Here is a 26,143-nt window from a genome sequence, read left to right on the forward strand (position 1 = left end):
TTTGGTGTAGGACAACTTGAAATGTGGGAGTGGGCCAACTGAAATTACTGAAAAACTGAAATTTGTTTTTATCACATACAGCTAGACAATGTGCAGGGCGTGCATGATCGCGCACGCTCAATTGCTTGCACTAAAATTGCACGACCATCCTATTCAGTTGCACCATCCCTTTCTCTATGGTTGCACACTGAACTACGTAGCTACTTTGACATTGATAATACAAACACATGGACGGACAGTGCACTCGCGATTAATTCATTATATGAAGGCACGCTGAATATAATACCTGCGGGACTCATGCACGCACAGGCAAGAAAAAAGAAAGCCAAACACAGAGGGATGTGCCACAAGCAATACCAGATCAGATGCACAAAGTAAAGCATCTTTTCATGTGGCAGAAGAAAATGTCTGGAGTGTAGAACTCGCCTCAAAGCTCCTTTTACATCAGTATGCCCAATTCATACAGCTTTAACAAGAAACCAACCTCCTCATAAACGTTACCTTCAGCATTCTCTATGCTAGCTGTTATCACCATTTCTCAAAATTCTCTACACCACTGGGGCACGCAACTGGTCCAAAATGATGCGCCTCCATCGAATGCTGCGGCCCGTCCCCTGGAGGAAGGAGAAAGAGCGTACCGTGCGCAGCGCGCACAGCTGGCGCGCTAGGAGAACTAAGGAGGAAAGCGCCGCGGGAGGAGAGTGTCGCTACTGGCCGCTACTTCCAAATTAGCAAGAGGTTTTAGCATATATAGCGAGAAACTCTATGGCATTTAGTATCGGCATGGGACCAAGTGTCCCAAGGGAGTTCCCGCGCCCTGCCTAAAGGGTCAGAATTCAATTCACAGTGGGGGATTGACCATAAATCGGGTGGTTAAACTAGGCGGATAAGTACAAGGAAATTAACAATTTGAATGTTGGAAATTGGTAAGTAAAATTCCCGCACCCGTTTTCTTTTTTTCCTACGAAGGCCTCGACCATAGCGAGTTGCAGGCGATCATGCCTTTTTTTTTATTTGTGTGCATGCGTGCGTGTCCTGCGTACGAAAAGTGCTAAGAATCCGTGCTTTGAAAACTGCACTAAATTTTTTTTTATCTAGAACCATTAACATGCGCAGCAGAGTTGCGTGCCGCCCACATCTCCTACCGTACTGTGGCGGCTGCTGTCATCATCATCATCATCATCAAATCAAGCGAACCGTGGTGCGGTGCACGCGAATGCTCAGCGGTAGTTTTTATGTTCTGCTCCGGCTTTGTGTTGACGTCGTCGTTGCGTTGTGGTGCGAGGCCCCCGTTGCTTGTCCTAGCAGTGTGAACCCACGTTTCACGTATCCTATTTTTGTTGACTTGCGCGAGCTTCTGCGCGACTGTTGTTCGTGTTTTACTTCTGCACATTTCGTTATGGCTGGGTCAGCGTCAACACTTTGGATGGGGGACGTGAGTATCCTGGAATGTTGCTTGATAAATGTTGATAAAGTTCAGTAAACTTTTGGGGTCACGTAGACGTGATTCTTTCCTCCCAGTACGCTTACAGCTTCGTGTAAGGAGCAACCTCAATTTTTGTGCGAGTCAAATGACGCCTTACTTCGTAGTGGCCTGTACCTTTGAGAACTGTACGTCGTAGTTCAGTGGCGCACTTTTCTGTTAACGATTTATGTTAACGATTTTACGGCGCTACACCCTACCTTAGAAGGAATTCCAGGGGCAAAGTGTGTATTCGCGTCGTGTATTGGGCGTTAGGAACGTCGTAAATTGCTTGTTACAGGCTAGCGGCCCCCGTTCACTAGGCGGGGCGGTGCAATATTTGAAATCACTCGTGAGACACGTGGTGAGAGCTGTAACGGTTGTAACGTAAATCTTTTCAAACTTCGTTTGTTTCACTCTTGCAGTTGGAGCCTACCATGGACGAGTACTTTGTGCAGCAGGCATTCAGTATGATGGGCGAGAATCCAGTTCATGTGAAAATCATCCGAGACCGGCTCACAGGGTGAGCAACCGTTTGCGACGCCGTTGACGCAAGCTCCTCGTTGCGGGCATAGCAGTAGTTGTCGTTTTACTTTTCTCTTTGCACGGCCTTTTCTTGGATCGAAACAAAATTGTATGCACAATGAAGTGGGCTTCTGACTTCAGCTTTTAATTTGTCTTGTCGTTTTAATGCTTTATCCAGTTGTCAATGTTTCAGCCTCATGATCTTTGAAACATAACGCATGGGCCATGCTGCAGACTCTAAATTACAATCTGCTGATTTGTGCATGCACTTCTTTAGTTCAAGAGATAATCCACGTTTCCTCGCTAACCTTAAGTTGCCTTCTGTTGTCATTGTAAGCTCGTGCATGCAATGCTTGCAGTATGCTTCTCGATACTTAATTGCTTAAGCATTTTGCGCGTAACTATAGTCTTTCTCACTAGTCTTCTGAGCAACACCTTTCCAGTGTGTTGGGCTGGGTTACCATGTCATATATGGTTGCAGTGCTTCAGATCTTTCTTGCAGTCATTTATTCGCCGGCCATAAGTCTGCTTTTCTGCAGCACCTGTGGGAAGAAGCATGACTAAATGGGACATTGCTGGTTTTTCCGTTGCAGGAATGGGTAAAATTCAGGCCTGTAAAGAATCAAAAGCTCAGCCGAGCCATTATTTGGGGGAGTGCTGAGCAGGCACTTAGTTTCCAGGGTACAGCCCTATGGGCACTTTAGGTAAGTATGCAGTGCTGCTAGACGCCAAGTTCTGCTTAGAAACTAGTGTGAGCTACGTTTGGATGACATTGGTCACCACTAGCTTCCCTTGGCAAGATTCCATTTGTGCTGATTTTGCTGTGGTTTTCAAGTGCTTGAAATATGTACCCTCTTGGGAAATTGCGCAAGTTGCTACCCATGCTATCGCTAGGTTCAGTGCATGTCAGGGGCGTAGCCAGGGAGGAGGGGTGCTTATGGGGCTTCAGCCCCCCCCCCCCCCTCGAAATTTTTTCGTGCTGTCGTGCACCGCCGACCAAAACAACCCCCATCGCCGGAATCCGGATTTTGTCTAGGATGTCTTCTTTATGCTCGAAAAGACATTTCGGCGTGATCATTGTGAACTCTGACTGGATTTCGTGGCAATGCCCATGCACTGGGAGTCGCATAAAGCAAGGAGCCCCACCTGAACACAGTTTCAAGGGCGTTTCGATGGTGAGTGGGCTCGTCGTGGAGGCCGCGGAATCTACGGAGCGCTTGTATTACAAATCCAAAACTATGGGTATAAAGTTCTTATAAAGTTTTGTTGCGAAAGGTGCATTGATATTTCCAAAATCGTGCTTTAAATTTTCAATTCCGTAACTTTGTGGGTTTAATGTTGTTATAAACATTTGACGCCAAAGGTGCAGTGACTTTTCTAAAGTCGTACATTGGACCGTACAACGAGGCAAGCCAAATCAACACACTATCAGACAAGCTGATTAGAGTGTACTACTCTAAAGTTCACAAAGCACGCAGCGAGGTCTGATGAGACGAAGCGTTGTGGCGGGTCAATTCATGCCGTCATACCATGGAAAAGAATATCAACATTTTTTTTTTCACCTTCATCAAAGCATCCATGCGAAGACACTAAAGCCAGCAAAGGTAACTATGTGCTCATTTATTTTTCTACTTTGGCTTTTATTCACGAGGACACATTGAGCCTCTTCAATTTTTTTTGTTCTCGTTGCCCGCAGGCTACCAGAGCCAGCCAGAGCGCATGCGGTTTTCTCGTGTTGCCCCGACCACCATGCGGCGCACTTCAGTCTGCGTTTGTTTTTTTCTGGCCGAGTGGATTTTTACCTGGCAAAGTTTTGGACAATTTCTGGCTAGCCGCCGAGAAAAAGAAACAGTAGTTGCTCGCCGCCATCACTGTGGGGACTCAACGGATTGCAACACATTCGCTTGAGCGCAACCTCTCCCGAAAGTCTTTTCTTGCTGGTGTAGGATACCGAGCACTATGCGGATGGTTATCTGTGGACCAAGCGTCTCACATTTTCATTTCTTCGGTAGCCACATTAGGTGCCCAGAGTAGGCATTCGATTGGGGCCAACATGGTTTCCTTCGGTTTGATTCATTCTGATGCCCCGCTCCACAAAAGATTGCGGCGCAGTAAATTGTTGCATGGCAAAAGTTCGATTTTATTTCTTCATTTGCGGAAAGTAGTGGGCCATGCGACGCTGCGTTGCCGGATTATATGGACACTCCAGGCACTTTCCTGCCGTCACCACCACCGCCCTCATGTTCTGTATGAAGTCCAAGGGCGATAACATCGTGACCGTGCGTTGTACGCTGCATGCGCTAGTGAAAGCGTATGGCCCAGGGGGGGATGGTGGTTGGTTGGCATGGCTGAGCCGATGATGGTGGCTCAGTCTTGTGTGCGCAAGGAAGAAAAATGGGGAGGAAGCGCGCCGCCTTCCGTCATGCGCAATTATCAGGGGGTATGGAGAGAGGGAGGGAGGGGGGGGGGGCCTTAGAATTCTGTGAATCTGTGATTTCAGAACATGCTTACTTGCCTTGTTTGACACATTATATACAGTGACTTTTTCTTAGATGCCTAGATTTATTGGACACTTATACGCATATTCAATTTTCTTGTTTTGAGGTTTTCTTATATGTGCAGTCAGCTTATTTCTAGTGACACTCTTTTGCCCTTTATCAAGCTGTATCTTGTCGGTCTGTCTTTTCGTGAGCACCATGAATCGCCTTTGCTACGTTGTGGGCTGCAAGTGTAGCGCCTGACAATATGTCAAGCTGTGGCAGTGTGTCCCTCTGAAGGCAGCAGACAAGCGGAGTGGCTGCAGCGCATCTGACTGTCGTTATCCGATCGGCGCCAGAATTTGCGCGTTTGCGGCTGTCCCTTTACACCGGAGGATTACTACCACAATAGCGTTTCGCAAGTCTGGTATTTGGGTAAAACGCAAGCGAGGGGACAGGGCCTGGCCGCTTGACCTTGCCGTTTCATGGGATGAGCAGAAGCACAAACGTGAATGATCTGCATGGTGCAGCCACCTGGTGGCACAGAGCTCAACCAAACACAGTAGCAGTAACGAAGTGTATGCTTTCTTGCTGCTAATGTAAATTTTTTGCAGGAGCGTAATCATTAACATGCTGTTCTTGTAAATGTTTTAAAATGCTTTACACTTGGTTAGTGCAATATTACCTCTTAGTTTGGCTGGTTACGCTCTGTGCGAACGGGTGGATGGGGACCGTGCAGACCGATCAGGCCGCTCATGTACGTCTGCTCTAATGTTCCTTCATCAACTTGAGTTTATGCCTTCACCCATCCGTCGAAAGGTCCAGCCTGCCTGTGTTTACCGGAATGCCAGACACGTTTGGTGCTGTGACAGAATGCTCGCAATGCACGCTGCTTCAATAGCTCTCGCTTGGGGTCGACTGCCAAGCAACCGCCGGAGAGGTTGGAAAGGCTTTGCGTGCTCACTCCTAGAGAACCGGAAGTAGACGACACGATGTGCTATCATGACACAGCCAGTGAAGGCTGAGCTTAGCCACGATTACTTGGCGAACGAGTTGAGGAGAAAATGCATGGCTATGGAGGAGGGTAACCTGTAATCGCCCGTAGCTCTCTTAATATGAAATGTTTCACACAAGTTGTGGTGTGAATGATTAACTTTCGCTGTACCCTACACATATGCAAAATTTGTCCGTACTGTTTCGGGGGCCCTTTAACACAACTGGCAAAGTTAAAGTGGGAAATGCTGCAACAACCGCCATACAGCACAGACCTGTCACCTTGGGACTTTATTTGGGGCAATTGAAGGAGCAGCTCAAGGGAACCTGATTCGTGTCGGACGGTGACGTGAAAGTCAGTTACAGGCTTTCTGAAGCAGCAACCCAAGGAGTTCTATGAGACGGAAATTGCGTGACTCGTTAGTCAGTGGAACAAGTGTCCAAATGCTCATGGAGGCTACTTTATTTAAAGTACCCCATTTATCGAATATTTGCACTGGCTCACTTTCATTTGCCTCATCCTGATATATCTAGCAGAACTTCTGCTTCCTATATATTCTTTCTGTTGAGACTAATTTTGTTGCAATTACTCACAATACGCGATCGGTGACAGCTGCTCGTGTGCAGTACATTGGAATAAAGGACAGCGTCATTGAGATTTCTCCCTGGCCATTGCATATGTACAAAAATGTAAACAAAGTTCTTGAATGACAGTTTCATTGAAATATTTGTTGTCTACTTGTTCATTTCATGTCCTTCACATTTTTGTAGCAGCAGCATGCGCTGCTTGGCTGGTTCCGAACTGTTATACAGTGAAAGCTCGTTAATTCGAACTTCAATAATTCGAATTTATGGATAATTCGAACTGTACGATTTGGTCCGGCCAAGCTCCACAGAAGTCTATGTATAAAGAAGTCCGTTAATTCGAACACGAGAAGGTTCCCTCACGGATAATTCGAACTATGCTCGCCTGGCACACGGCCAGAGAAACGCACCTACTGCCTACACACAAGGCTGTATTGCCTCCGAAACGGAGAGAACGGCGAGAGAAGGCAAAATCGGGAAAAAATCTAACCGACGCGGGGTCAGCCAGAAGGCAGCGGCGGCTGGCGCCTCTCCGTTCTACGTAACCTCCGAGACTTCTTGCCCGCTGCGAATCTCGGAGGCTTAGCAAATCTTGTACAGCTGCTAATGCTGCGCGGAGATGGCACGGCAAGCGCCAAAACACAGCGAATCAAGTACGTCGCAGCTGCGCTTGCAATCAAGAACCAACGAATCAGGGCCTTCGCCACCTTCACATGTTCAGCATCTTTGTCTCGGCAGTCTTCATCGGTTGTGCACCTCTGTTTTCAGCTTAGGAGGCATCGGCCGTCGCGATTCATTGTGATGGTGTTAATCCTCGGCTAACGTTCGTTTCATTGGACATCGGTGGTGTGGCACAGTCGGACCCAGAGCTTCGACTCGAAGATGGCGTGTGCCCGCGGCACACGCCATCACTTTTTGACTCGCCAAATTTCTGACATGCCCTACTGCTTCCAAATCGCAGTGTACTGTTGCTCTCCTTCACTTTCGTTAGTTCGAACTGTCGTTAATTCGAACTGAAGCGGCTTCCCCTTGCGGTTCGAATTAACGAGCTTTTACTGTATTTCATAAGTTCGTGTGATATTTTCTTTACTTATTAAATAAGCAGAAAACATGGAAGCATTGATATTGGTTATTTCACGTGCAATTTTTGCACATATGAGAATATTGTTTTAGTGTGTAGCGTTCAAGAATTAATTTGCAGCATCTTCGGCAATGGCAATGCAGTCATTGCATTTGATCCCTCGACAAATTCAATAAGGAGGCCGAGCTGCAACGTGAGCGCCCCCCCCCCCCCCCTCTTGAAAAGAATTTCTGGCTCCGCCACTGATGTGTTTTACAAAATTATGCAATCTTGTTGAAAACAAAAGCCACACGCTGCTGAACCATTTCCGTTGCTCGCGTTTCCAGTGTCTCTTGGTCGTCTGAATACTTAATACATGTAATCTTTGACATTCTTTCAGAGAATTTCACCAATGCTACAGAGTTTGTGTAAGGGCAATGACTAGGTTTTGCTGTGAAATCAAGTGGTTCCCTAGTAATGGTAATGAAACCTGATTGTCACCCTTTCTAGCGCAGTGCAAGTGCATTCTCGCAGAACATTTTGGTGGTGTCAGAGTGCACTATAAAATGACCAGTCAAGAATGGCACTAAGTTGTTCTACAGTCTTGCTCTGCATCATTTGTCACTGGTATTTGCCACAGCTGTGGCAAAGCGATTTGAGACGATGAGGCGATTTGAGTAATTCTTTTGTTGTTGGCACTTTAAGCACTAGTGCTCGAGCTGTGACCCTGTCCTCGAGCATCACCCTCCCCTGTCAGTTTGTATTTAAAGGGACACTAAAGAACAAAAAGAAAATGAAGTTCAGCTTTTTTGGTAAATTGCGTTTCTACAATACCAAAGAGGCGGTTTTACCAAGAGATGAGGCTTAACAAGCAACAAAAGAAGGAAAAATGGCCGGCAACCCCACTTTGATGTTCCCACACCAGGAAGTCATGTTATAGATCTTCATGGGCCTAGTTTATTTTTTTTACTTGTAATGATGGACTACATTGAGTTATAAAGGAGGCAATGACTGAACTTGGCATGTTTTAAGCACCTTACTGTACCAGAATTACCAAAATACATTGAAATCTGTGACATCGCACTGACTTCTATGTCCATGTGTTGTCACTGATTTCAACGTGTTTCCTCGTATTAAGTCAGTACGGTGTTGCAGTTATCATTGTATTGTAGTTTAGCCATTCTGGCACACTAAAGCTCTGAAAACTTGCCAAGTGCTTGTAAGGACTAGGATTTCAATATGAAGTTTTAAAAACATAAGTTTAGCCTTCATTTTCCGTACTAGTAAACTTTATACTGCGAAATTAACTTAAATAGTTTTGAAGTGCTATTTTCTTTGGCTAATTTGGTGCTCTTTAGTGTCCCTTTAAGCAAGGAGTACACTTCCCACACACTGCAGCTTCATGGTGTCTCGCAACATGGCATGCACATTCTTACTCTTAAAAAAAATTCTGGCAGAACTTGTCTCGTGATGACTGTTGACATTGATGAGATAAGCATCCAAGCACTGTAGCAACACACCATGTTGCTGAAGACACCTTTATATAGAATCTTTAGTGAACATTCTGATATTTCCATTGCTTCAGCTATGGGGACCGCCTGGGACCGATGCCCTTTGTTATGACGGCAGGGCAACCACGGTGTAATCATGTCGACGGAACGACAAAGGTATATGACTATGATGGGATGACAGTTATAAAATGAAGATGGTATAACGGCATCAGGACAGTGGGATGACGATTGCATGACAACTGCAATATAATCATGGACTGACTTCGATGGAATGGCGAAAGCACAACTGGATGACATTTCTCAAATGATAGTACAACAGTGTGACGACAATGAAACAGCCAGTGTGGCTTCTTGACAACTGTATGACGACAATGGTGTGACAATGCCTGCCTAATCATGATTGTTGAAATCGTGGTTATAACGTAATGACAAAGAAATGATGTTGATAGAGTGAAGGCGGTATGACAATGATGGCGTATGAATCAGATGACGTTTCTGAAATGACAATAATACAACAGTGGGACAAGGACGGCATGATTACAATAAGATACGACAGTATGGTGGCTATGGCATGGTGACGACGTGCACGATGAGTCTGGTGACCGAGGTCAAATGTCACCTCGACGGTGTCCTGATCACACAACTCTGACCTGGTGGCCCAAGCTACATTCAACAACTTGACTAATTGGGTTGAAATGAGAGGCTACACGCACGCACACAGAGAGAGAGAGAGAGAGACGAAGTGCCTGAAGTAGACGAAGAATGCTAATTGCATTATCAAATTAGAGTAGAAAATTGGGCCAGCTGGTGGACTTTCAGAGCAATCTGATGGTGTGTTCATGGACACCAGCTGGCCCGAGAGGTCTTTGAATGAGGATAAATGCTCTAGAGAAGTGTCTGCAGCTGTTGCTGTCAAAAAGACTTTAATAGATTGTCAGCACATGCAGAATTCCAGGAATCAAAACTGTATGTTGTGCAGATGCAGTTCTGATACCCTGTTGTTTTTCCTTGCCCTTGTACTTGTATGAATTCTGGTATTTTGTTCAAGGAATAGAAGAGTTGAGAGTTTGTGCGTGTCTTGTTTGTCTCCCCCAGTCCTTGTCTGTATAATGCGGCCACGCCACCTTGACCCAAGCTAGCTATGCGATGTGAACTTTCACGACAATATATTGTATTGAATAGAATTTATTGATAGGAAAAACAGAGAGGTCGACCTGAGCCAGTGCGCTCTAGTCTGCTACTCTGCACTGGGGGAAGAGGGAAGGGGAGTGATAGTATTGGGATGGATGATGATGATAAGAGAAGCGGTGAGTGCTTATGTACATGAGACAGTTGCCTCGCTAGAGCTAGTCGAGCTTGGTGTCCTGCAGGAACTTCAACAATACTTTTGTTGCACGCACTGAAATTGCAGTCTCAGGCCATGGGCCGAGGATAGCTTCCTCCGACAGTAGTTGTCTGCCAACGCTGGCTAGGAAACTAACGTCCTTCGCTCCAGCATATATATGCTGGGCAGTCGCACAGTACGTGTTGCACTGTTTCGGGCATCTGGCAGTGTACACAATCAGGGTTGTTTGATTGGCCGATGAGGTGTGCGTAGCGATGGGTGAAAGCAATGCCGAGCCGAATCCTGCGTAGCAATGATGTTTTGCTTCGTGTTAGCTTCGGGGGGCAAACAGAATTTACCGTCTGGGTCAATCGTATGTAGACGTCTGTGAATATTATCAGAGTGGGCTCTGTAAGCCTTTGTAAGGTCCTGCATGAGTGCCTTGATCATGGAGTTGGTGTCAGGTCGCGAGTAGGCAATCCGTACTTCATCAGAGGAAGAGGAGGCTGATCTTGCCTCACTGTCAGTGAGTTCATTACCAAAGACACCACAATGGCTAGGCATCCATTGAAAAGTGATCACGTGGCCACTTAACTCGGCACTGTGATAAAGTTCGACGATTTCCAGCATGAGCAGATAGTATGGTCCTTTCTTTAAAAAGTATTTTAGCGCATGTAGCGCTAATTTGGCATCGCACAATATCGTCCATTTATGGGGTGTCTGCGTTCTCATAAAAACGGACAGCCTCTCGTATTCCCACAAGTTCTGCAGCCGTAGATGTCGATTTGTGGTCTAATCGAAATCGTTGAGTAATTCCAAGTTGTGGGATGACAAATGCAGCCGTAGTGGCAGATGGCGTGACCGAACCATCGGTATATACTTGTACAGTCATGTGGCAGAAATTGACGTGGCGGCACAACGCTGATTGTTCACTGTCTTTGGCTACATAGAGTGAAGAACAGGCAGACGCTGCCATGCATTCAGTGCGTTGCTATCACTGCTGTCAGATATGTGTTTTTGTAAAGAAAGAAAATAAGTGTCCTCAGTCCGTTATTTGTTGTTAGGCAAGCATGTGATCAAAAGAAAGAAGGGTTCATACATGCATTTTCCCATAGAAAAAGAAAACCCTGCAGTGCCTCATAATTGGTCACCAGAAGTCTGAGGGAGATTGCACCTCACGACGCCTGGCAAGCGTGCCTCGCCCGTTAGCCTCTTCCGCCGGAGATGTTTGTCAGGCAAATTTTTTCTGGCTGAGTGTGGTCGGTGGTCGGCTTAACCCCTTAACCGTTTTGGACGAGCTGTGCTCGTCCTTGCCAGGCCGTCCCCAAACCGTTTTGGACGAGTGTAGCTCGTCCGCGCTGAATACGTTCTTCCCTCCAGCGTTTCGGACGAGCGGCGCACGTTTGTGGCGTAGCTTGCATTTTTACTCGACAGATGGCAGCACTGACCGCTTAATTTCTTTTTCTTCAACCGCGTAAACTTTTTTTTTCGTAGGGCAACCTTGGTTTTAAAATGGCATCCAGTGGAGGCGACACGTGTATTGCTGGCCCGTCTTCTCGGAAACGGCGCTTTTCTTCGTCGTCATCTTCGTCAGACGATGGTGATTCAGACACTGATGTGTACATTGTTTCAGGGAGCGAGGATGACAGTGATGATGTTGTACTCAGCAGCTCTTCTGATGAAGAAGATGATTGCTCGGAAGCGAACTTTGCGAGCGCGCGTCAGTGGATGAAGATCGACGTCACGAACATTCCTACACGACCTCCTCGGTTTCCTTTTCTGGCAGTTCCCGGTAAGACGTTCACTATAAGCTCGCCTGGTGACTTGCTTGAATATATTCAGCGTTTCCTCGATGATGAACTCATTTCAATGGTGGTCGAAGAAACTAACCGCAATGCTGCTGAGAAGGTGAAGGGCTGCGGTCCGTGTGAGCATAGCCGCGTCAAAAAATGGGTGCCGGTGACTGAGGAGGAGATGTGGGTGTTTCTTGGTCTCTTGCTGTTGCAAGGAATTGTGCAGAAGCCACGACAGGATTGGTATTGGTCCAGGAACAAGCTCTTATTCACACCTATTTTCGGAGAGGTGATGAGTGGCAACCGGTTTCAGCTCCTGATGCGGATGCTGCACTTTGCTGATAATTCCAGTATCAGCGACCTTAGCAGTCACCCGCAGCCGAAGCTGCACAAGATATGGCCGTTTCTGGTTCGGTTGTTGAAGAACTATCGCTCAGCCTACGTACCGGAGCGAGACATATCCATTGATGAAAGCCTTATGCTCTACCTTGTTTACTCTACCTCTACCTTATGCTCTACCTTATGCTCTATCCCTTGTTTTGAGATTTACCACACCGTCCCAATGCTTCCTCGGTGAAGCAATCAACTTTTTGTCACCACAACTCAGTGAAAGAGTTAAGAAATCGGTGGCTGTGGTCATTCTTTAATTTTTATTGTTCATTACCAGCAGAAAGTTCCTTTTCTTTTTTCTGAGAAACAATAAACTTGAATATGCTACTTTGACTTCGTGTTTGCTTTAAATATTTTTTTAAGATCGAATACATGCTTTTTATTGCAATAATAATCGAAATCAGGAATAAAAAAAATAAGCAGTTTTGTGGAGAAATTCGTTGATATAAAAAAACGGTGAAGGGGTTAAAATTCTTTAACATCGGACATTCACTGCCCCGATGCTGGTTTTTCTCTTGAAGTAGCCTGACCTTAACCCTGTCAGGGTCAATCTCTTTTATTGCAAATTTAAAATGCATCTCAATTCCTCTTAATTTACTGCAGCTTTTTTTAGTGGCGATAAAAATGACAAAGAGAACATTTTTACATGGGTAAACATGCATTAATTATGAATACAGATGGGCTTCCATGAGCTCTTATAACAATCTTTTAAAAGTAGATACGCTAAAATTTATATATTCTGATTTGGCACTTGAGCAGTAGTCTGCATCGGAGGAATTGCTGCTCGACTCGCTTGCTACAGAGCAACCAGCATGCATGCCCATAGTGTAATTGAACCACTTATGTGAATGCACACAACAAAATTCCATGGTTGTGTGTACATCAGAAAAACCAAATAAGTCGAACTTGCAGTAATCCGTTGTTCCACCGCCAGTAGAGTTTTAAAATGGGGCCCCAACAGTTTGGGGCCCAAAGAGCTTTGCGCGTGTTAGTGTTGGGGCAGACAGGAGTGAAGAGTTTTAGAACAGGGCTTGTGTTTGCAGATAGCATCTTGCGCTGACAGCACCACTACGGCGTCAAAGAAGAGCTGTTGGAAATAATAAAATAAAATATACCATATTATGATAATAGTAATTTTGACTTTCATGTATACGTGTTTAATTACAGTTGAGGTTATTTTGTAAGTGGCAAACAATTAGTTGTGCTTAGTTCTGAGTAACCAACTTTACGGGCTTTCACCAGCTAAGCTAAGCAGTGTTAGGCCTATGAGCCATAATATCCATAATTGAATTTGGAATCAGTGGCGTTCAATGAATCAATCTTCATAACACGCTAGTTGAGAGAAAGCGATAACCACAGTTACTTCTCCTAGCTTGCGAACTTCACGTGTTGCCATGAATCAAACCCAGTTTGGAGCTAGGTTAGAGCCGTCGCTTCGATAGGTGCCGCCATGTTTGTTTACGCAAATCTTTTGGGGCAACTTTTGGGGCTCCGCTAGATCAGTGAAATAGCGTGCCCGACGCAAAGCCCAAATGCAGGTTGCGTCTCGCGCATGCGCAGTGGCTTCGACGCTATTTCTTTGGGGCCCAAAAATGGTATATTCTAAAGCTGTCTAATGAGGGGCAATCAGTTTTCCCAGGCCGAGTCATGAGAAAAGAAATGCAGGCATGGCAGCATCGTTTGTATTGACCAGTGAATAGATGTAATTGCATTCTCGTGAGCAATAAACGGGCGAGCATCTAATGGTGACCTTTTGAGAGATTAGATACCAGATAGACATCAGTTTTTACTAGCAAAACAAAGAAAACAGCTGGATAGACGCAACCAAAACTAACTGCCATGTGGATGCGCAGGCAATCACTAGGAGAAGGACGCTAGGAGAAGGACGCTGTGGACTGAAAACAAAGCAACTACGGAGTGAAAAAAGAAAAAGAAAATCTCGTTCCCACACAGAGTGGCAGTTTCTCGTATGTGGCAGCTATGCTAAATTGGAATAGGGGGGAGAAAAATAAATTGGAAGCATTAATCAGAAAAGCCATCAAGGCTGCGCTTGGTCTGCCTATGACTACGTCAAACGATATGTTGTTACGACTGGGTTTGCATAACACTTTAGATGAAATTGCTGAGGCTCAACGTACCGCACAGAGGGAGCGGTTGCTAGGTACACCACCGGGTAGGTATATATTAGAGTCAATTGAAGAATCGATGGCTGTGTCGCACGATAGGGCGCCCCTACACGAGTTGAACGTGAACCTTAGGGCAAATATCATGGTTCGTCCATTTCCGCGGAATGTGCACCCCGTGCACAATGTAGGGAGGCGGGTCGCGAGAGCTAGGGCTTTGTTGCGAGAGGCAAAGGATCAGGAGGAGGAGTCTGCGTTTGTTGACGCCGCATGGATTAATGGTAAAAATGCTTATTCGGTGGTGGTAGTAGATGGCAAAGGGAGCGTTAGAAATGCTGCTTCCATTTATACCAAAGATCCGGGGGTTGCTGAACAGGTGGCTATTGCTCTAGCACTAATTGATTCTAGAAGAGTTTTGGTGTTTAGCGACTCGCGATCTGCGATTGCAGCCTTCTCGAGAGGACTTGTTGCGGAACCGGCTAACAGACTGCTGCAGGGTAGGGATATCACTTCGCATACCGTTACTTGGTTCCCGGCGCACATGGGGACAGTGGAGGGAGCCCCGCGTAACCTCAACGAGGTGGCGCACAGGGAGGCACGAGGATTAGTGTGCCGTGTACTCCCTGAAGGGGCTGGATCTCCCGCTCCTGAGTACAGGGACCAACTGTTAACCTACAACGAAATCACCAAGCACTATTACTTAGGGCGCAGGGCATTCCCGTTGCCACATCCTAAATTAAATAGGCCGCAGGCGGTTACATTAAGGCTTCTGCAGACACGGACGTACCCTAACCCTGTCATCATGAATAAAATTAATCCGGACTGCGGGGTTTCAGTCTATTGTAATAAGTGTGGGGGTTTGCTCGATTTACAACACATGCTGTGGCGCTGCTTGGCGTTGGCCGGTGATGGTTCTCGAGGTGAACAGTGGTGGCAGCGAATGCTGCACAGTGAAGTGCTGGCGGACCAACTCGGGGCTGTCCAGAGGGCCCGTGTGATAGCAGAGGGGCTCGGCCTCTCTGTACCGACGTGGGAGTGGCCCGCATCAGTCCCAGACTGATCCCTCAGGACCTAAATAAAGTTCTTCATACCCATACAGAGTGGCAGCACTTGCTGGGCAGCAAAGAATTCAAAAATTAGTGTGCTATTAATAAAATATGCTAACAGCGCTGCAAATATACGGAATCGACTATTCGGTACTTGTTCGCGGTGCCATGCATTGGCATCTTAGACCATCAAGGGGTTATAGAGAGTTTTGGCTTTTCTGTAAACATATCGCTCTGTGGAATTCCAGTTTACCAGAGACAGTAGTACCAAAGTGGGCTGCTGCAGCACAATTCAACCAGAGGACATAGGGCTCTTATTGTAGTGACTGACCATGTTCTACCTAGCTGCTGGTCTAGTGTTGGCATTTTCATAATGATTTACATGCAGATTTTTCAGTTTTTCTGCCACAACAACACTTATGTAACTTGAAAATATCTGTTGCATTGTGGTTGGACAAAGCATCGCAAGGTGTCGCTGCCAGCATTGCTAGTGCTGTTCACCCGCTGTGGCTGCTTCGTGGCTGTGGTGTTGGGCTGCTAAGCATGAGATCGTGGGATCGAAATGCGGCCGCCATGGCTGCATTTCGATAAGGGCAAAATGCAAAAGCACCCGTGTACTTAAATTTAAGCGCACCTTAAAGAACTACAGTTGGTTCAAATTCCTGGAGTCCCCCACCACGGCGTGCTTCATAATCAGATTGTGGTTTTGTCACGTGAAACGCCATAATTAAATTTTTTCCTGGAACCTGGCACTCTGCAAAGGGTAATTATCTGTATGGATGAGCTAAAACGCCATAGATGCTGGTCTACCATACCAGTGAGAGTCAAGAGACTTTCATGTGTCAGTGCACCTTCCGCCGGTGATCATCCGTAGGAGGGACAGTTAGCTTTTCTGCATAGTCTGGACTACAGTTTCCATTTGGTACTGCATTGTTCTACCTCCACTAATGGGAACCTGGCCCTGATGGTGCCTTCCAAAAAGTGTACTTTTTATCCTGACTACTGAATGAAGGCATCTCCCCGAGATCTCTAGCTACCACATCTTGTGCCAACCAAACCCGTCATGTGCCTGCAAATTTCTTATCTTATCACTCTTAATCTTGATAGCCATTTTCTTGCCATGGCAACCATTCTGTTACCCCTTGTTCAGCCTTCTTTTCTATGCATTGTTCAACCTGCATGTCACATTGTCCTGTTAATCCCAATTAGAATGCCATTTGCGCCTCACCTCTAGTCACATTTGTCTACTTGATCTATTATCCATACTGCTTTTTCGACTCAAGCTTGATTAGAATATTATTCCTGCATTTGATTTCTTGCCCACATGACTGCCTTTCTCTGAAGACATTGTGCTTATAATTTTCCGTAACAGGGAGTTTGTTTTTGCGACTAAATTATTGCCCCATTTCTTTCCCCTTTGTTTGCAAGCAGGTTGCCTCGAGGCTATGGATTTCTGGACTTTGGTGACGAAGAAGCCGCAGAGAGAGCGTTGCTGCGCTGCAATGGGAAACCCATTCCTAATGCAATGCAGGTATGTGTGACCACCCCAGTTTTACAAGAAGTTTCATATTGCTGCTGCTGCCAAAAGGTCTGCCAGTAGTAGGTAGTTCTTAGTAGACTCAGTGGTAACCAAGGTGCTAAGCACAGATGTGTATGTGAACTGTCTTCTTTCTTGTAGCCGAAGATGTTCCGGCTAAACCATGCAAACAACAGCACAGGAGGCGGCGGTGGCGGTGGAGGCGGTGGCTACCAGCAAGGCTACTCTAATGGTGGTGGTGGTGGCCGCCCTCAATATGGATCCTCGTAAGTGAATTACCCTAAACTTTAGTACACATTTAACAGCAGTTGCTGTTACGACTTTGTTGGTTCTTCTGCAAAGGGTTGGTTGGTTGATTCTTTCAGCTCTTGACATGTCCTTACGTCCGCCCATGGGCCATACCATTAAACTTCTAACAATTACTGAGCTAGTTTGTTTATTGATTCAGCATCAAACAGCTAAAGTGTAATCGGGACGTTGCTGCTTAGTGGTGCTCGCCATAATTTAAGAACATTCATCCAATAGAACAGCCAGTCGTGGTAGTTGTGCATGCCTTATGATAGCGTTACGTCAACTCTATTTGCATGTCATTTACCATTGCACAGATCTTAAAGCAGGAAAGAAAAGCAAGCAAGGGCTGTAGCATAGCTTTTACTCTAAATACAATTGCAAAACGAATAAAGTTTAGTGCAAATTGAAGCTTTCATTCAAATTGTTGCCAAATGAAGCCAAGCATATTTGGATAAAGCAGAAAATGAGTACAAGTTTCCTTGAACATTCAGTAAAACCTTGTTAATTCGACCTTCATTAAATCGATTAATTGGAACTTTTGCCCTGGTCCTGGCAGGTGCATGCATGTTTAATGGTGCCAAACTGTTTGGCCACTTGCCATTTAATTCAGACAAACATTAGAGCCTGGCAAATGTATGACAGAAGGTGTGCTAGCGTCCAACAAAAACGAAGCAGCAGAGTTCGCATTACAAGAACCTGTCACCATCTGCGATAGCGACTACGATTTTGGCCGTGGCGGTTAAGGCAAACAGTAGAGTCAAACCCGACTATATTGAACGAAACGAAACTACTGTTTAAGCGGGCCTGCATTTCTATAAGTGATGGCTTGAGAATGCTACCCCTGTGGCCAGTGAAATGCTAAATGTTGTTTGACACCCTGCTTATATTATGCTTAATTTTTTAAACTTTTCTTCTGTGAACGTAAATTCTTGTCTCATCTTTTTTGATCACGAACATGGGGGCGGGCGGCAGGCTATATCTTATTTGCTCACATAATGATCGCACTTTTCTGCCAGAAAAATTGATGCAAATTCAGGGGTGCGATCATGATGTGGGGAAAATTTTCTGTGAAAAAAAAAGAATTTGTCATTCCGCATTTGCTGCGAAATGACCAAAACAAATATGGCGGCCGGACGTACCAAATGCGATCTTTCTTTTTTCGCGTGAATACATTATGTGTATTGAAACAGTTTCTTCTGTGATAGTGAGGAATAATAACGTTCATATTGGCAAGTTTACGGCAATAATATAGCCATGTTCACTTTTAGGGGACAGAAACAGAGATGGGTGTGCTTAGCTGCCAGCGACATAGAAACACATGGTGGGCATTCTGCGAAAACTGCGGTATTTGCCTTCACTACTATCCTAATACAGAACATTTCCGCTAAGGGTGGGTGAATATCTTGGCTGTGTTACAAGTGTCAGCGTATGAATAGGGTACACTTCTAACGTATAAGTGTAAACGTTGCTAGTTGCCGCTTGTGATTTGTTGCGTGCCCACGAGTGCAGATGAGAGGTATCGAAAGGCGCCTTTTTTGTTGTTGTTGTTCAACACAACCATTATAAAGCCCACACATAATAAAGCCAAGGCAAGTTTGGTTGTAGCTTTCCTTTCTTTTTTTCATGGAAGTGCAGAAAGTGATGAAAGGAATGAAATGGGGTATCTGCTTAAAGGGCCCCTGAGACGGTTTGGACAAATTTTGTAGATGCATAGGGTACAGCTAAAGTTAATCATTCGCACCGCAATTTGTGTGAAATGCCTCATATTAAGAGAGCTACGGATGATGACAAGTTACCCTCCTCCATAGTCATGCATTTTCTCCTCAACTCGTTCGCCGAGTAATTGGGGCTAAGTTCCGCCTTCACTGGCTCTGCATCATGATGGCACGTCGTTTCGTTGACTTTTAGTTCTCTTGGAGCGTGAGCGCGAAGCCTCACCAAACTCTCCGCCAGCTGCTTGGCAGTCGACCCCAAGCGAGAGCTACTGAAGCAGCGTGTGTTACGAGCATTCTGTTGCAGCACCGAACGTGTCTGGTATTCCGGTAACCACAAGCTAGCCGGGTGTTTCGAGGGATGGATGGAGGCATAAACTCAAGCTGATGAAGAAACTTTAGCGTAGACGTACGTGAGCTGCCTCATCGGTCTCCACAGTCCAGCCACACATTGGTGCAGAGCTTGGCCAGCCAAACAAAGAGCTAATGTTGCCCTAACCAAGTGTAAAACATATTTAACAATTACCAAAACGTGTTAACGATTACGCTCCAGTGAAAAATTTACATCAGTAGCAAAGAATACATTTTGTTACTGCTACCGTGTGTGGTTGAGTTCTGTGCCACCAGGTGGCTGCACCATGCAGACTATTCACATATGTGCTTCTGCTCATCTCGTGAAACGACACGCAAGGGGACATGGCCATGCCTTGTCCCTTTGCGCTTGCGTTTACCCTAATACCGGACTCGCAAAATGCTATTGCGTTAGTAATTTTCTGGTGTAAAGAGACAGCCGCAAACGCGCAAATCCTGATGCCGATCAGATAGCAGCAGTCCAATGCGCTGTAGCAAGTCCGCTCGTCTGCTGCCTTGCAGAGGGACACGATGTTGCAGCTTGGCATATTGACAGTCGCTATGTTTGCAGTCCACAACGCAACAAGTCGAATCATAGTGCTCGCAAAAAGACTGAGACCAACTCTGACCGCGGAGCTCTAGTCAAAGTGGAGCACGTTGTCACACAAGCAGACGACGCTTGCTGTATGCTGAAATTGCTTAACCCTTTGACGGTTTTAGCCGTACATGTACGGCGGCGGTTTTCTGTCTTGCAAGGTCTTCGCCGTACGGGTACGGTTTCGACCCTCCGTTTGAAATTTCGCGCCATAATGACGATGCACGCTTACTGGGAGGTGCTGCCACCTCTTAGGTCTTACAAGAAGCGTTTGAAATTTGTGCTACGTTCTTGGGGAGATAAACAGAACTGACTTCAAGCTTCAGCGCGTCGCGCAGACTGCGGCCACACCCCTTTTGCGGTTTCGGTTTCGCCGCGTGATCGCAACGGAGGCGCGCGAAACGTCATTTTTCTCTTTGTCGGCACTCTCTTGCAAATGCTGTGGAAGTTGATTTTTATCTTGATTGGCGCTGCTCTTAGCTTGTTTATAACCGCCGCTCGCGAGGTATTCTCGCTCTCAGCGGCAACGCGCTTTCGCGGTTTTGGTTCCGCCGCAACAGAGGCGCGCGAAACGTGATTTTTATCTTTGTCGGCACGCTATCGCAGGGGCGGCGGAAGTTGATTTCTATCTTGATTGGCACGGCTCTTAGCTCGTTTATCACCGCCGCTCATGAGGTATTCTCGCTCTTTGCGGCTGCGCGGAGACTCGTGTTTCAAGGAGTACCACACTCTAAAATACTATTCAACATATTGCAGTTCTGAGTGATGCCGACACCAAAATACTGTTCCCTAATTTTTTTTACTATTCATTCCCGACTTTATACATCTTGTACATTCAATATCTGCAATAAAATAATTTGACCACCCGGGAAAGTTTTCTTCAAAATAATTCGACCTTCAAAGGGTTAAGTGTAGTGAGAAATTGTTCTTGTGCATTCTCTTTCTGTTAGTGCTTTTCTTTATAGAAACAAATTAACTAACATTCCAGCTTTACGAACATCACTTCACCATAAAGGTGGAAAATTATCGATGACGTGCCCTGGGCAGCCAATCGGATAGCTCGGCCGCATGACGTCAATTGGGTGATTTACATCATATGGGTAATGAAAATGAAAACTCCGCCGAGCAGTGTGCTGTGATCAGCAGCGATGTACATTTTTAAAACCTTATAATAAATTACACGCTTTATACCGAGCACTTTGATGCATCAATTAATGATCACAAGGACCTTCTCTAACGACTCAGTAGGTGTGTAGAAAATCGTCAAAATCGTTTCAGGGTCCTTTTAAGAATGTTGGGTGCATGCAGACCGCTTAATATGTCTTGAAGAGTAGTTCGCATAGCATTCGACAGATGGTAAGCGCAACCATCATTAGCTAGACTTGGCACACAACATATTGCTGTGGCTAGTTCGGGGTGCGATCATTACACAGGAAAGAAAAAAAAAATGTGAATTTTGACAACATAATTTAGGGGTGCGATAATTATGCGAGCAAATACAGTATTTTTCCTTTATAAATCGAGTGCATTTTACGTTCAGTTGCCTTTTTTTGTTTGTACTTTGAACCTGTGAAAGATTGGGCGAATGTTAGGTTGGGGGGCACATTATAATCGTGCAAGTACGTTAGTTTCATGTCTTTTTTTATGCCATAACATATAATATAGCTATTACTGTAAGAAGCAGTGAGAAGTGTCATAAGGTTTCACATTGTATGGAATGCATGAAACAGAGTACACACATTCGCCACTTCATACATGGATTTATTGCATGGAATCTAGGTCAAACGAGTTGTCCATGTTCGTGGGCGACCTCTCGGCAGATGTGGACGACACCTTGCTCTACCAGGCGTTCTCGCAGCGTTACCCGTCAGTCAGAGCTGCCAAAGGTGGGGAATTTGATTTTGATGCATCTCTGCACTTTGTGGTGGCTGTGCTTTTATTATGCTAATTTGCTTGTGTCTTCACTACAATTGGCATTGGCCAGTCAGCGGAATTACTTTCTCTTCATATTGACAATTTGTAACAAAGAACTTGAGCAACTCAGTGCAACTTTCAACAGTGTTAGGCAGCGACAGCTGCCGGCCTACCAGCATCGTAATGCGAGGGTGCACCATGGTGATGCAGCAAGGACTGCATTGTATGTTTAGAGTGCTGCTCTTAGGTGCCTGTCGCCGTTGGCGTCACCGAGCCGTTGGCGTCACCGAGCGAATGAGCACAGTGAAGTATGAAAGAGCAAACATGGAGTGTAGCGGGGCATGAAACATGCGAGGATGAAAGCAGAGGAGGAGGGTATGGTGAAAGGCATGAAAACGAAAGTGTAGTGCGCAAGTATGGATACGAGGTGGCGCCAGAGTAGCATGCATTGTCTGGGTGGCCTGTCTGCGGCAGCTGCTGTGAATCGTGCCCATGCACTGCTTCTCCAGATAAGCAAGGCAGTTGCACCGCATTGTGCTCTGTTGCAACCGATTGTCTGTGCCAGCCAATACATTGCGAAATTAAAACATGTATAGAGCTGCGCTCAATTTTCGCATTTGGGAGTATTGTAATCGCCTGTAATTTTTTTGCTTTACCTTCAGTTAAGAAAGCAAGCAGTTTTGAGACATGTTTAAAATTGGTGCTAAGTACAATGAAGACAGCTATTCACTCTAAAAACCTTCATTGCCTTTGTGATTGACCCAGGAGCATTGAAAATGGTACAGATTGTAGCATTATTGCACATTAGCCCTGCAAAAATTTACTGTCTGTGAACATTCTGTTACTCATACAGAGCAGTGAATAAGTAACGAGCAAGCAGATTCATCAAGTCGTGCCAGAAGGAGAGCAGTGTGGTTTAATCGGACGCTGCCAGCACAGTTCTGTTGCAAGCTGGCAAATAATACTTTTCTTTCTCCTTGCCAGTAGGGCGATGACTATTATCTTGCCATTGCTAGTTTCAATTCCCTTCTTTAACTAGTTTCAATGTTGGAGAGAAATCTGGCGCATGTTTAAAAGCTGCAAACTTGCAATCGAGTCAGTGTAACCACTTTGGAAATTGCACTCAAGAGATGCATTTTCCTGAAGTCGCATGCGCAATGTTTCAACTGGTTTGGTTGTTCCTTGGCCCTAGCATGACAAAAAGTTCGCTTTATACAAAATGCTGTTTTAACCCTTTGAGGGTCGAATTATTTTGAAAAAAACTTTCTCGGGGGGTCAAATTATTTTATTGCGGATATTGAATGTACAAGATGTATAAAGTCGGGAATAAATAGTAAAAAAAATTAGGGAACAGTATTTTGGTGTCGGCATCACTCAGAACTGCAATATGTTCAATAGTATTTTAGAGTGTGGTACTCCTTGAAACACGAGTCTCCGTGCAGCCGCAGAGAGCGAGAATACCTCATGAGCGGCGGTGATAAACGAGCTAAGAGCCGTGCCAATCAAGATAGAAATCAACTTCCGCCGCCCCTGCGATAGCGTGCCGACAAAGATAAAAATCACGTTTCGCGCGCCTCCGTTGCGGCGGAACCGAAACCGCGAAAGCGCGTTGCCGCTGAGAGCGAGAATACCTCGCGAGCGGCGGTTATAAACAAGCTAAGAGCAGCGCCAATCAAGATAGAAATCAACTTCCACAGCATTTGCAAGAGTGCCGACAAAGAGAAAAATGACGTTTCGCGCGCCTCCGTTGCGATCACGCGGCGAAACCGAAACCGCAAAAGGGGTGTGGCCGCAGTCTGCGCGACGCGCTGAAGCTTGAAGTCAGTTCTGTTTATGTCCCCAAGAAGGTAGCACACATTTCAAACGCTTCTTGTAAGACCTAAGAGGTGGCAGCACCTCCCAGTAAGCGTGCATCGTCATTATGGCGCGAAATTTCAAACGGAGGGTCGAAACCGTACCCGTACGGCAAAGACCTTGCGGGACAGAAAACCGCGGCCGTACATGTACGGCAAAAACCTTCAAAGGGTTAATTGTGCTACTTCAAACTGAACTGAAGCAGTACAGGCCAACTGGTATTGAATTCTCAGATTTTGAATTGAGAGTTCTGCCAGTACTGCTTTACTAATGATGCACAAGCAAGGGTTGTACACCTTCTTAAAATCCTTGAAAACCCTTAAATTAGGAAGAAAAGATGCAAGGGCCCTTAAACCTTCCGGAAAATAACTGTGCTCCTTGAACTCCTAGAAAACTGGAGTTGGGGGCAATCGTAAGTTTCTTTTGAGAGCGTCGGTAAACTATGCTTTGTGGCTTGTCCACAGCTACCAACAGCAGGCTCGTTTAATCACTGTTGCAATTGTGGAGCCTGTCAAAGCCAGATCAGGCGACCAAGCCGTGTCACTATTTTGTTCTTGTGCTAGTTCACACCACAGCCATCACGGCTCCTTTGTCGAGCCCTAGGCTCTAGAAATGTTTGCCGAAAAGTTTCAGCCATTTTTAACACAAGTATCTGTGGCTGAAGTCAGACGCTACACCAATCATCTCACCAAAAGGTGGTTGACTTCATTGCAATCTAATAGCCAACTTAGAGAAGCGACATGAAGAGCTTGAAGCATGTGTCCAACACAGCTGCTACTTTACTGCGAAAAATTCTAGTGAAGGAGATTTCGCTATTTTTCAGTATACATGTCTATGATTAGGGTTTGTTTCCCTCTCCTTAAATTTTTGCCTTTGGCATTGTTGTTCAATTTTGTGTCAAATGACCTGTAAGAACCATGACAAGGCAAGCTCTTGGATTAACATGTGTATACCTATTGTTGCTGTATTCGGATGCTAATCTTGTTGCGAAGCGGATAGTTTCATAGTTTTCATTTTATTGGATGGTGTTGATGTTTTTCGGTGCTCTATTTTTGGTTATAGTTGTGTTGGATCCAACTGGCTTGAGCAAGGGCTTTGGCTTTGTCCGTTTCTCGGATGGGACTGAATACCAGGAGGCACTGGTTGACATGCAACACTCCCTCTTGGTGGGTTCCAAGCCCATCCGTGTTGGTGTTGCCAATCCTCGCAGGTCAGTTGTGATGGTGCTCTTCATTTGATCAGAAAATTGTTTGCTCCTTTGCAATCTGAAGAAGCACTTTGGTGCACTCTCAAAAATTGTGCAGTCACTAAATGTGAATTGTGAATGATGACTGACAAGGACAGGGGTTATTGTCAATCCTATGCATTGAGTACTGTGGTGATAACGCTACACCAAATTGCTATTCCAGAGTTTTCCGTAAAGTTTATGAATTTTCGCTTCTGATGGTGAAAGGATGCTCAGCAAGCTTGTACAAACAATTTCCTGGTGCAGGTGAAATCGTCAACAGCAGAGTTGCTGGAAAAGTTGCTGTGGTCTAAATAACATTGTTTTGTTCACTGTCCAAGTCTGTTGCCGCTTATGCGCTAAGTAAATCGTTAGTATAAGTGCATATGTTTCCCCCAAAAGGTGTGCGCTAAGGCAAGAAATGCTTGCTACTACTTCCTCCTCATGTGATGTCCACATAATTTTACTAATTGTGTCAACAGGTTAGCAGGTATGCACTTTTGCTCTAGCGAGGCAGGCTTGTACAATATTTTGACACCTTAGTGGCAATTGCACATCCTACACACTCTTGGATTGCTGTCTAACTTGGTGTCACACTTGCAGTCTAGTCTAGTATTACTAGCTATGCTAAAATTAGCGAGCACTTCTGCCAGACATGTGATGCCCATTGAATTTGCCTTTACAGAGCTGCAGCTGGTCCAGGTGGCCAACGTGTTTTCTACCGTAACCAATCATCGGACTACTACTAGGCGGGACCTGTTCCACCAACTTTCTTGAGGTGGCAGACCTGCCGTGCGAAAGTGTCGGCTTTATTGCGTGCATCTGGATGTCTGTAACTTGCAGCGCGCTTTTAACAAGTGTTCTTGGGGTCGGCCTGTCACATTTTAGCTGTACATATGTGCACTTAAAAATGACTCAAACTTCAGGAGCATGGAAAGGTTAGAATAAGTGTAAGCCTCGATTTCATTCTCAGCATGGTTCGGCATTTGGCAGGGATTCTGAAGACAATTACAGTTGCTTGTTTATAAGGAAATTGTGTATGTTAAGTGCAAAGAGGTTTTTAAAGGTGTTGTTCTGTATTTGCTGGTATGCATCTTGTATTTCAGTGATGAATTTATGCTCTTTCAAGCATTCTTCTTTTAAACAATATAGTAGAGATGTTTGTATTTAAATATTAGAAAAAACAATTGTTTTGATATTGAGTTACTTTGAAATGACATTGCAGTTTGTCATGAATTTACTTTTTCCATTGATATAATTATTTGATGTCTGAATGTATTGCATGCAGTTTTAGTACTGTACCCAACATGCTGCCTTGTATGAGGACCATATTTAGAAGGCTTGTATGTAATAAAAATCTGCTACTCAAGTTGTA

General features: G+C 45.3%; 1 protein-coding gene across 1 annotated transcript; it reads left to right on the forward strand.

The window, feature by feature from the left end:
* Positions 1-1,192: 1,192 nt before the first annotated feature.
* Positions 1,193-26,143, forward strand: LOC135914243 (tRNA selenocysteine 1-associated protein 1-like). The gene is made up of 7 exons (XM_065447015.1): positions 1,193-1,435; positions 1,888-1,985; positions 16,721-16,820; positions 16,968-17,092; positions 21,555-21,661; positions 24,606-24,753; positions 25,454-26,143. Exons 1-7 carry the CDS (start codon positions 1,217-1,219, stop codon positions 25,515-25,517), a joined length of 861 nt encoding a protein of 286 aa, XP_065303087.1. The 5' UTR covers positions 1,193-1,216; the 3' UTR covers positions 25,518-26,143.

Source organism: Dermacentor albipictus, chromosome 6 (assembly GCF_038994185.2).
Source record: "Dermacentor albipictus isolate Rhodes 1998 colony chromosome 6, USDA_Dalb.pri_finalv2, whole genome shotgun sequence".
In the NCBI taxonomy this organism is placed as follows: domain Eukaryota; kingdom Metazoa; phylum Arthropoda; class Arachnida; order Ixodida; family Ixodidae; genus Dermacentor; species Dermacentor albipictus.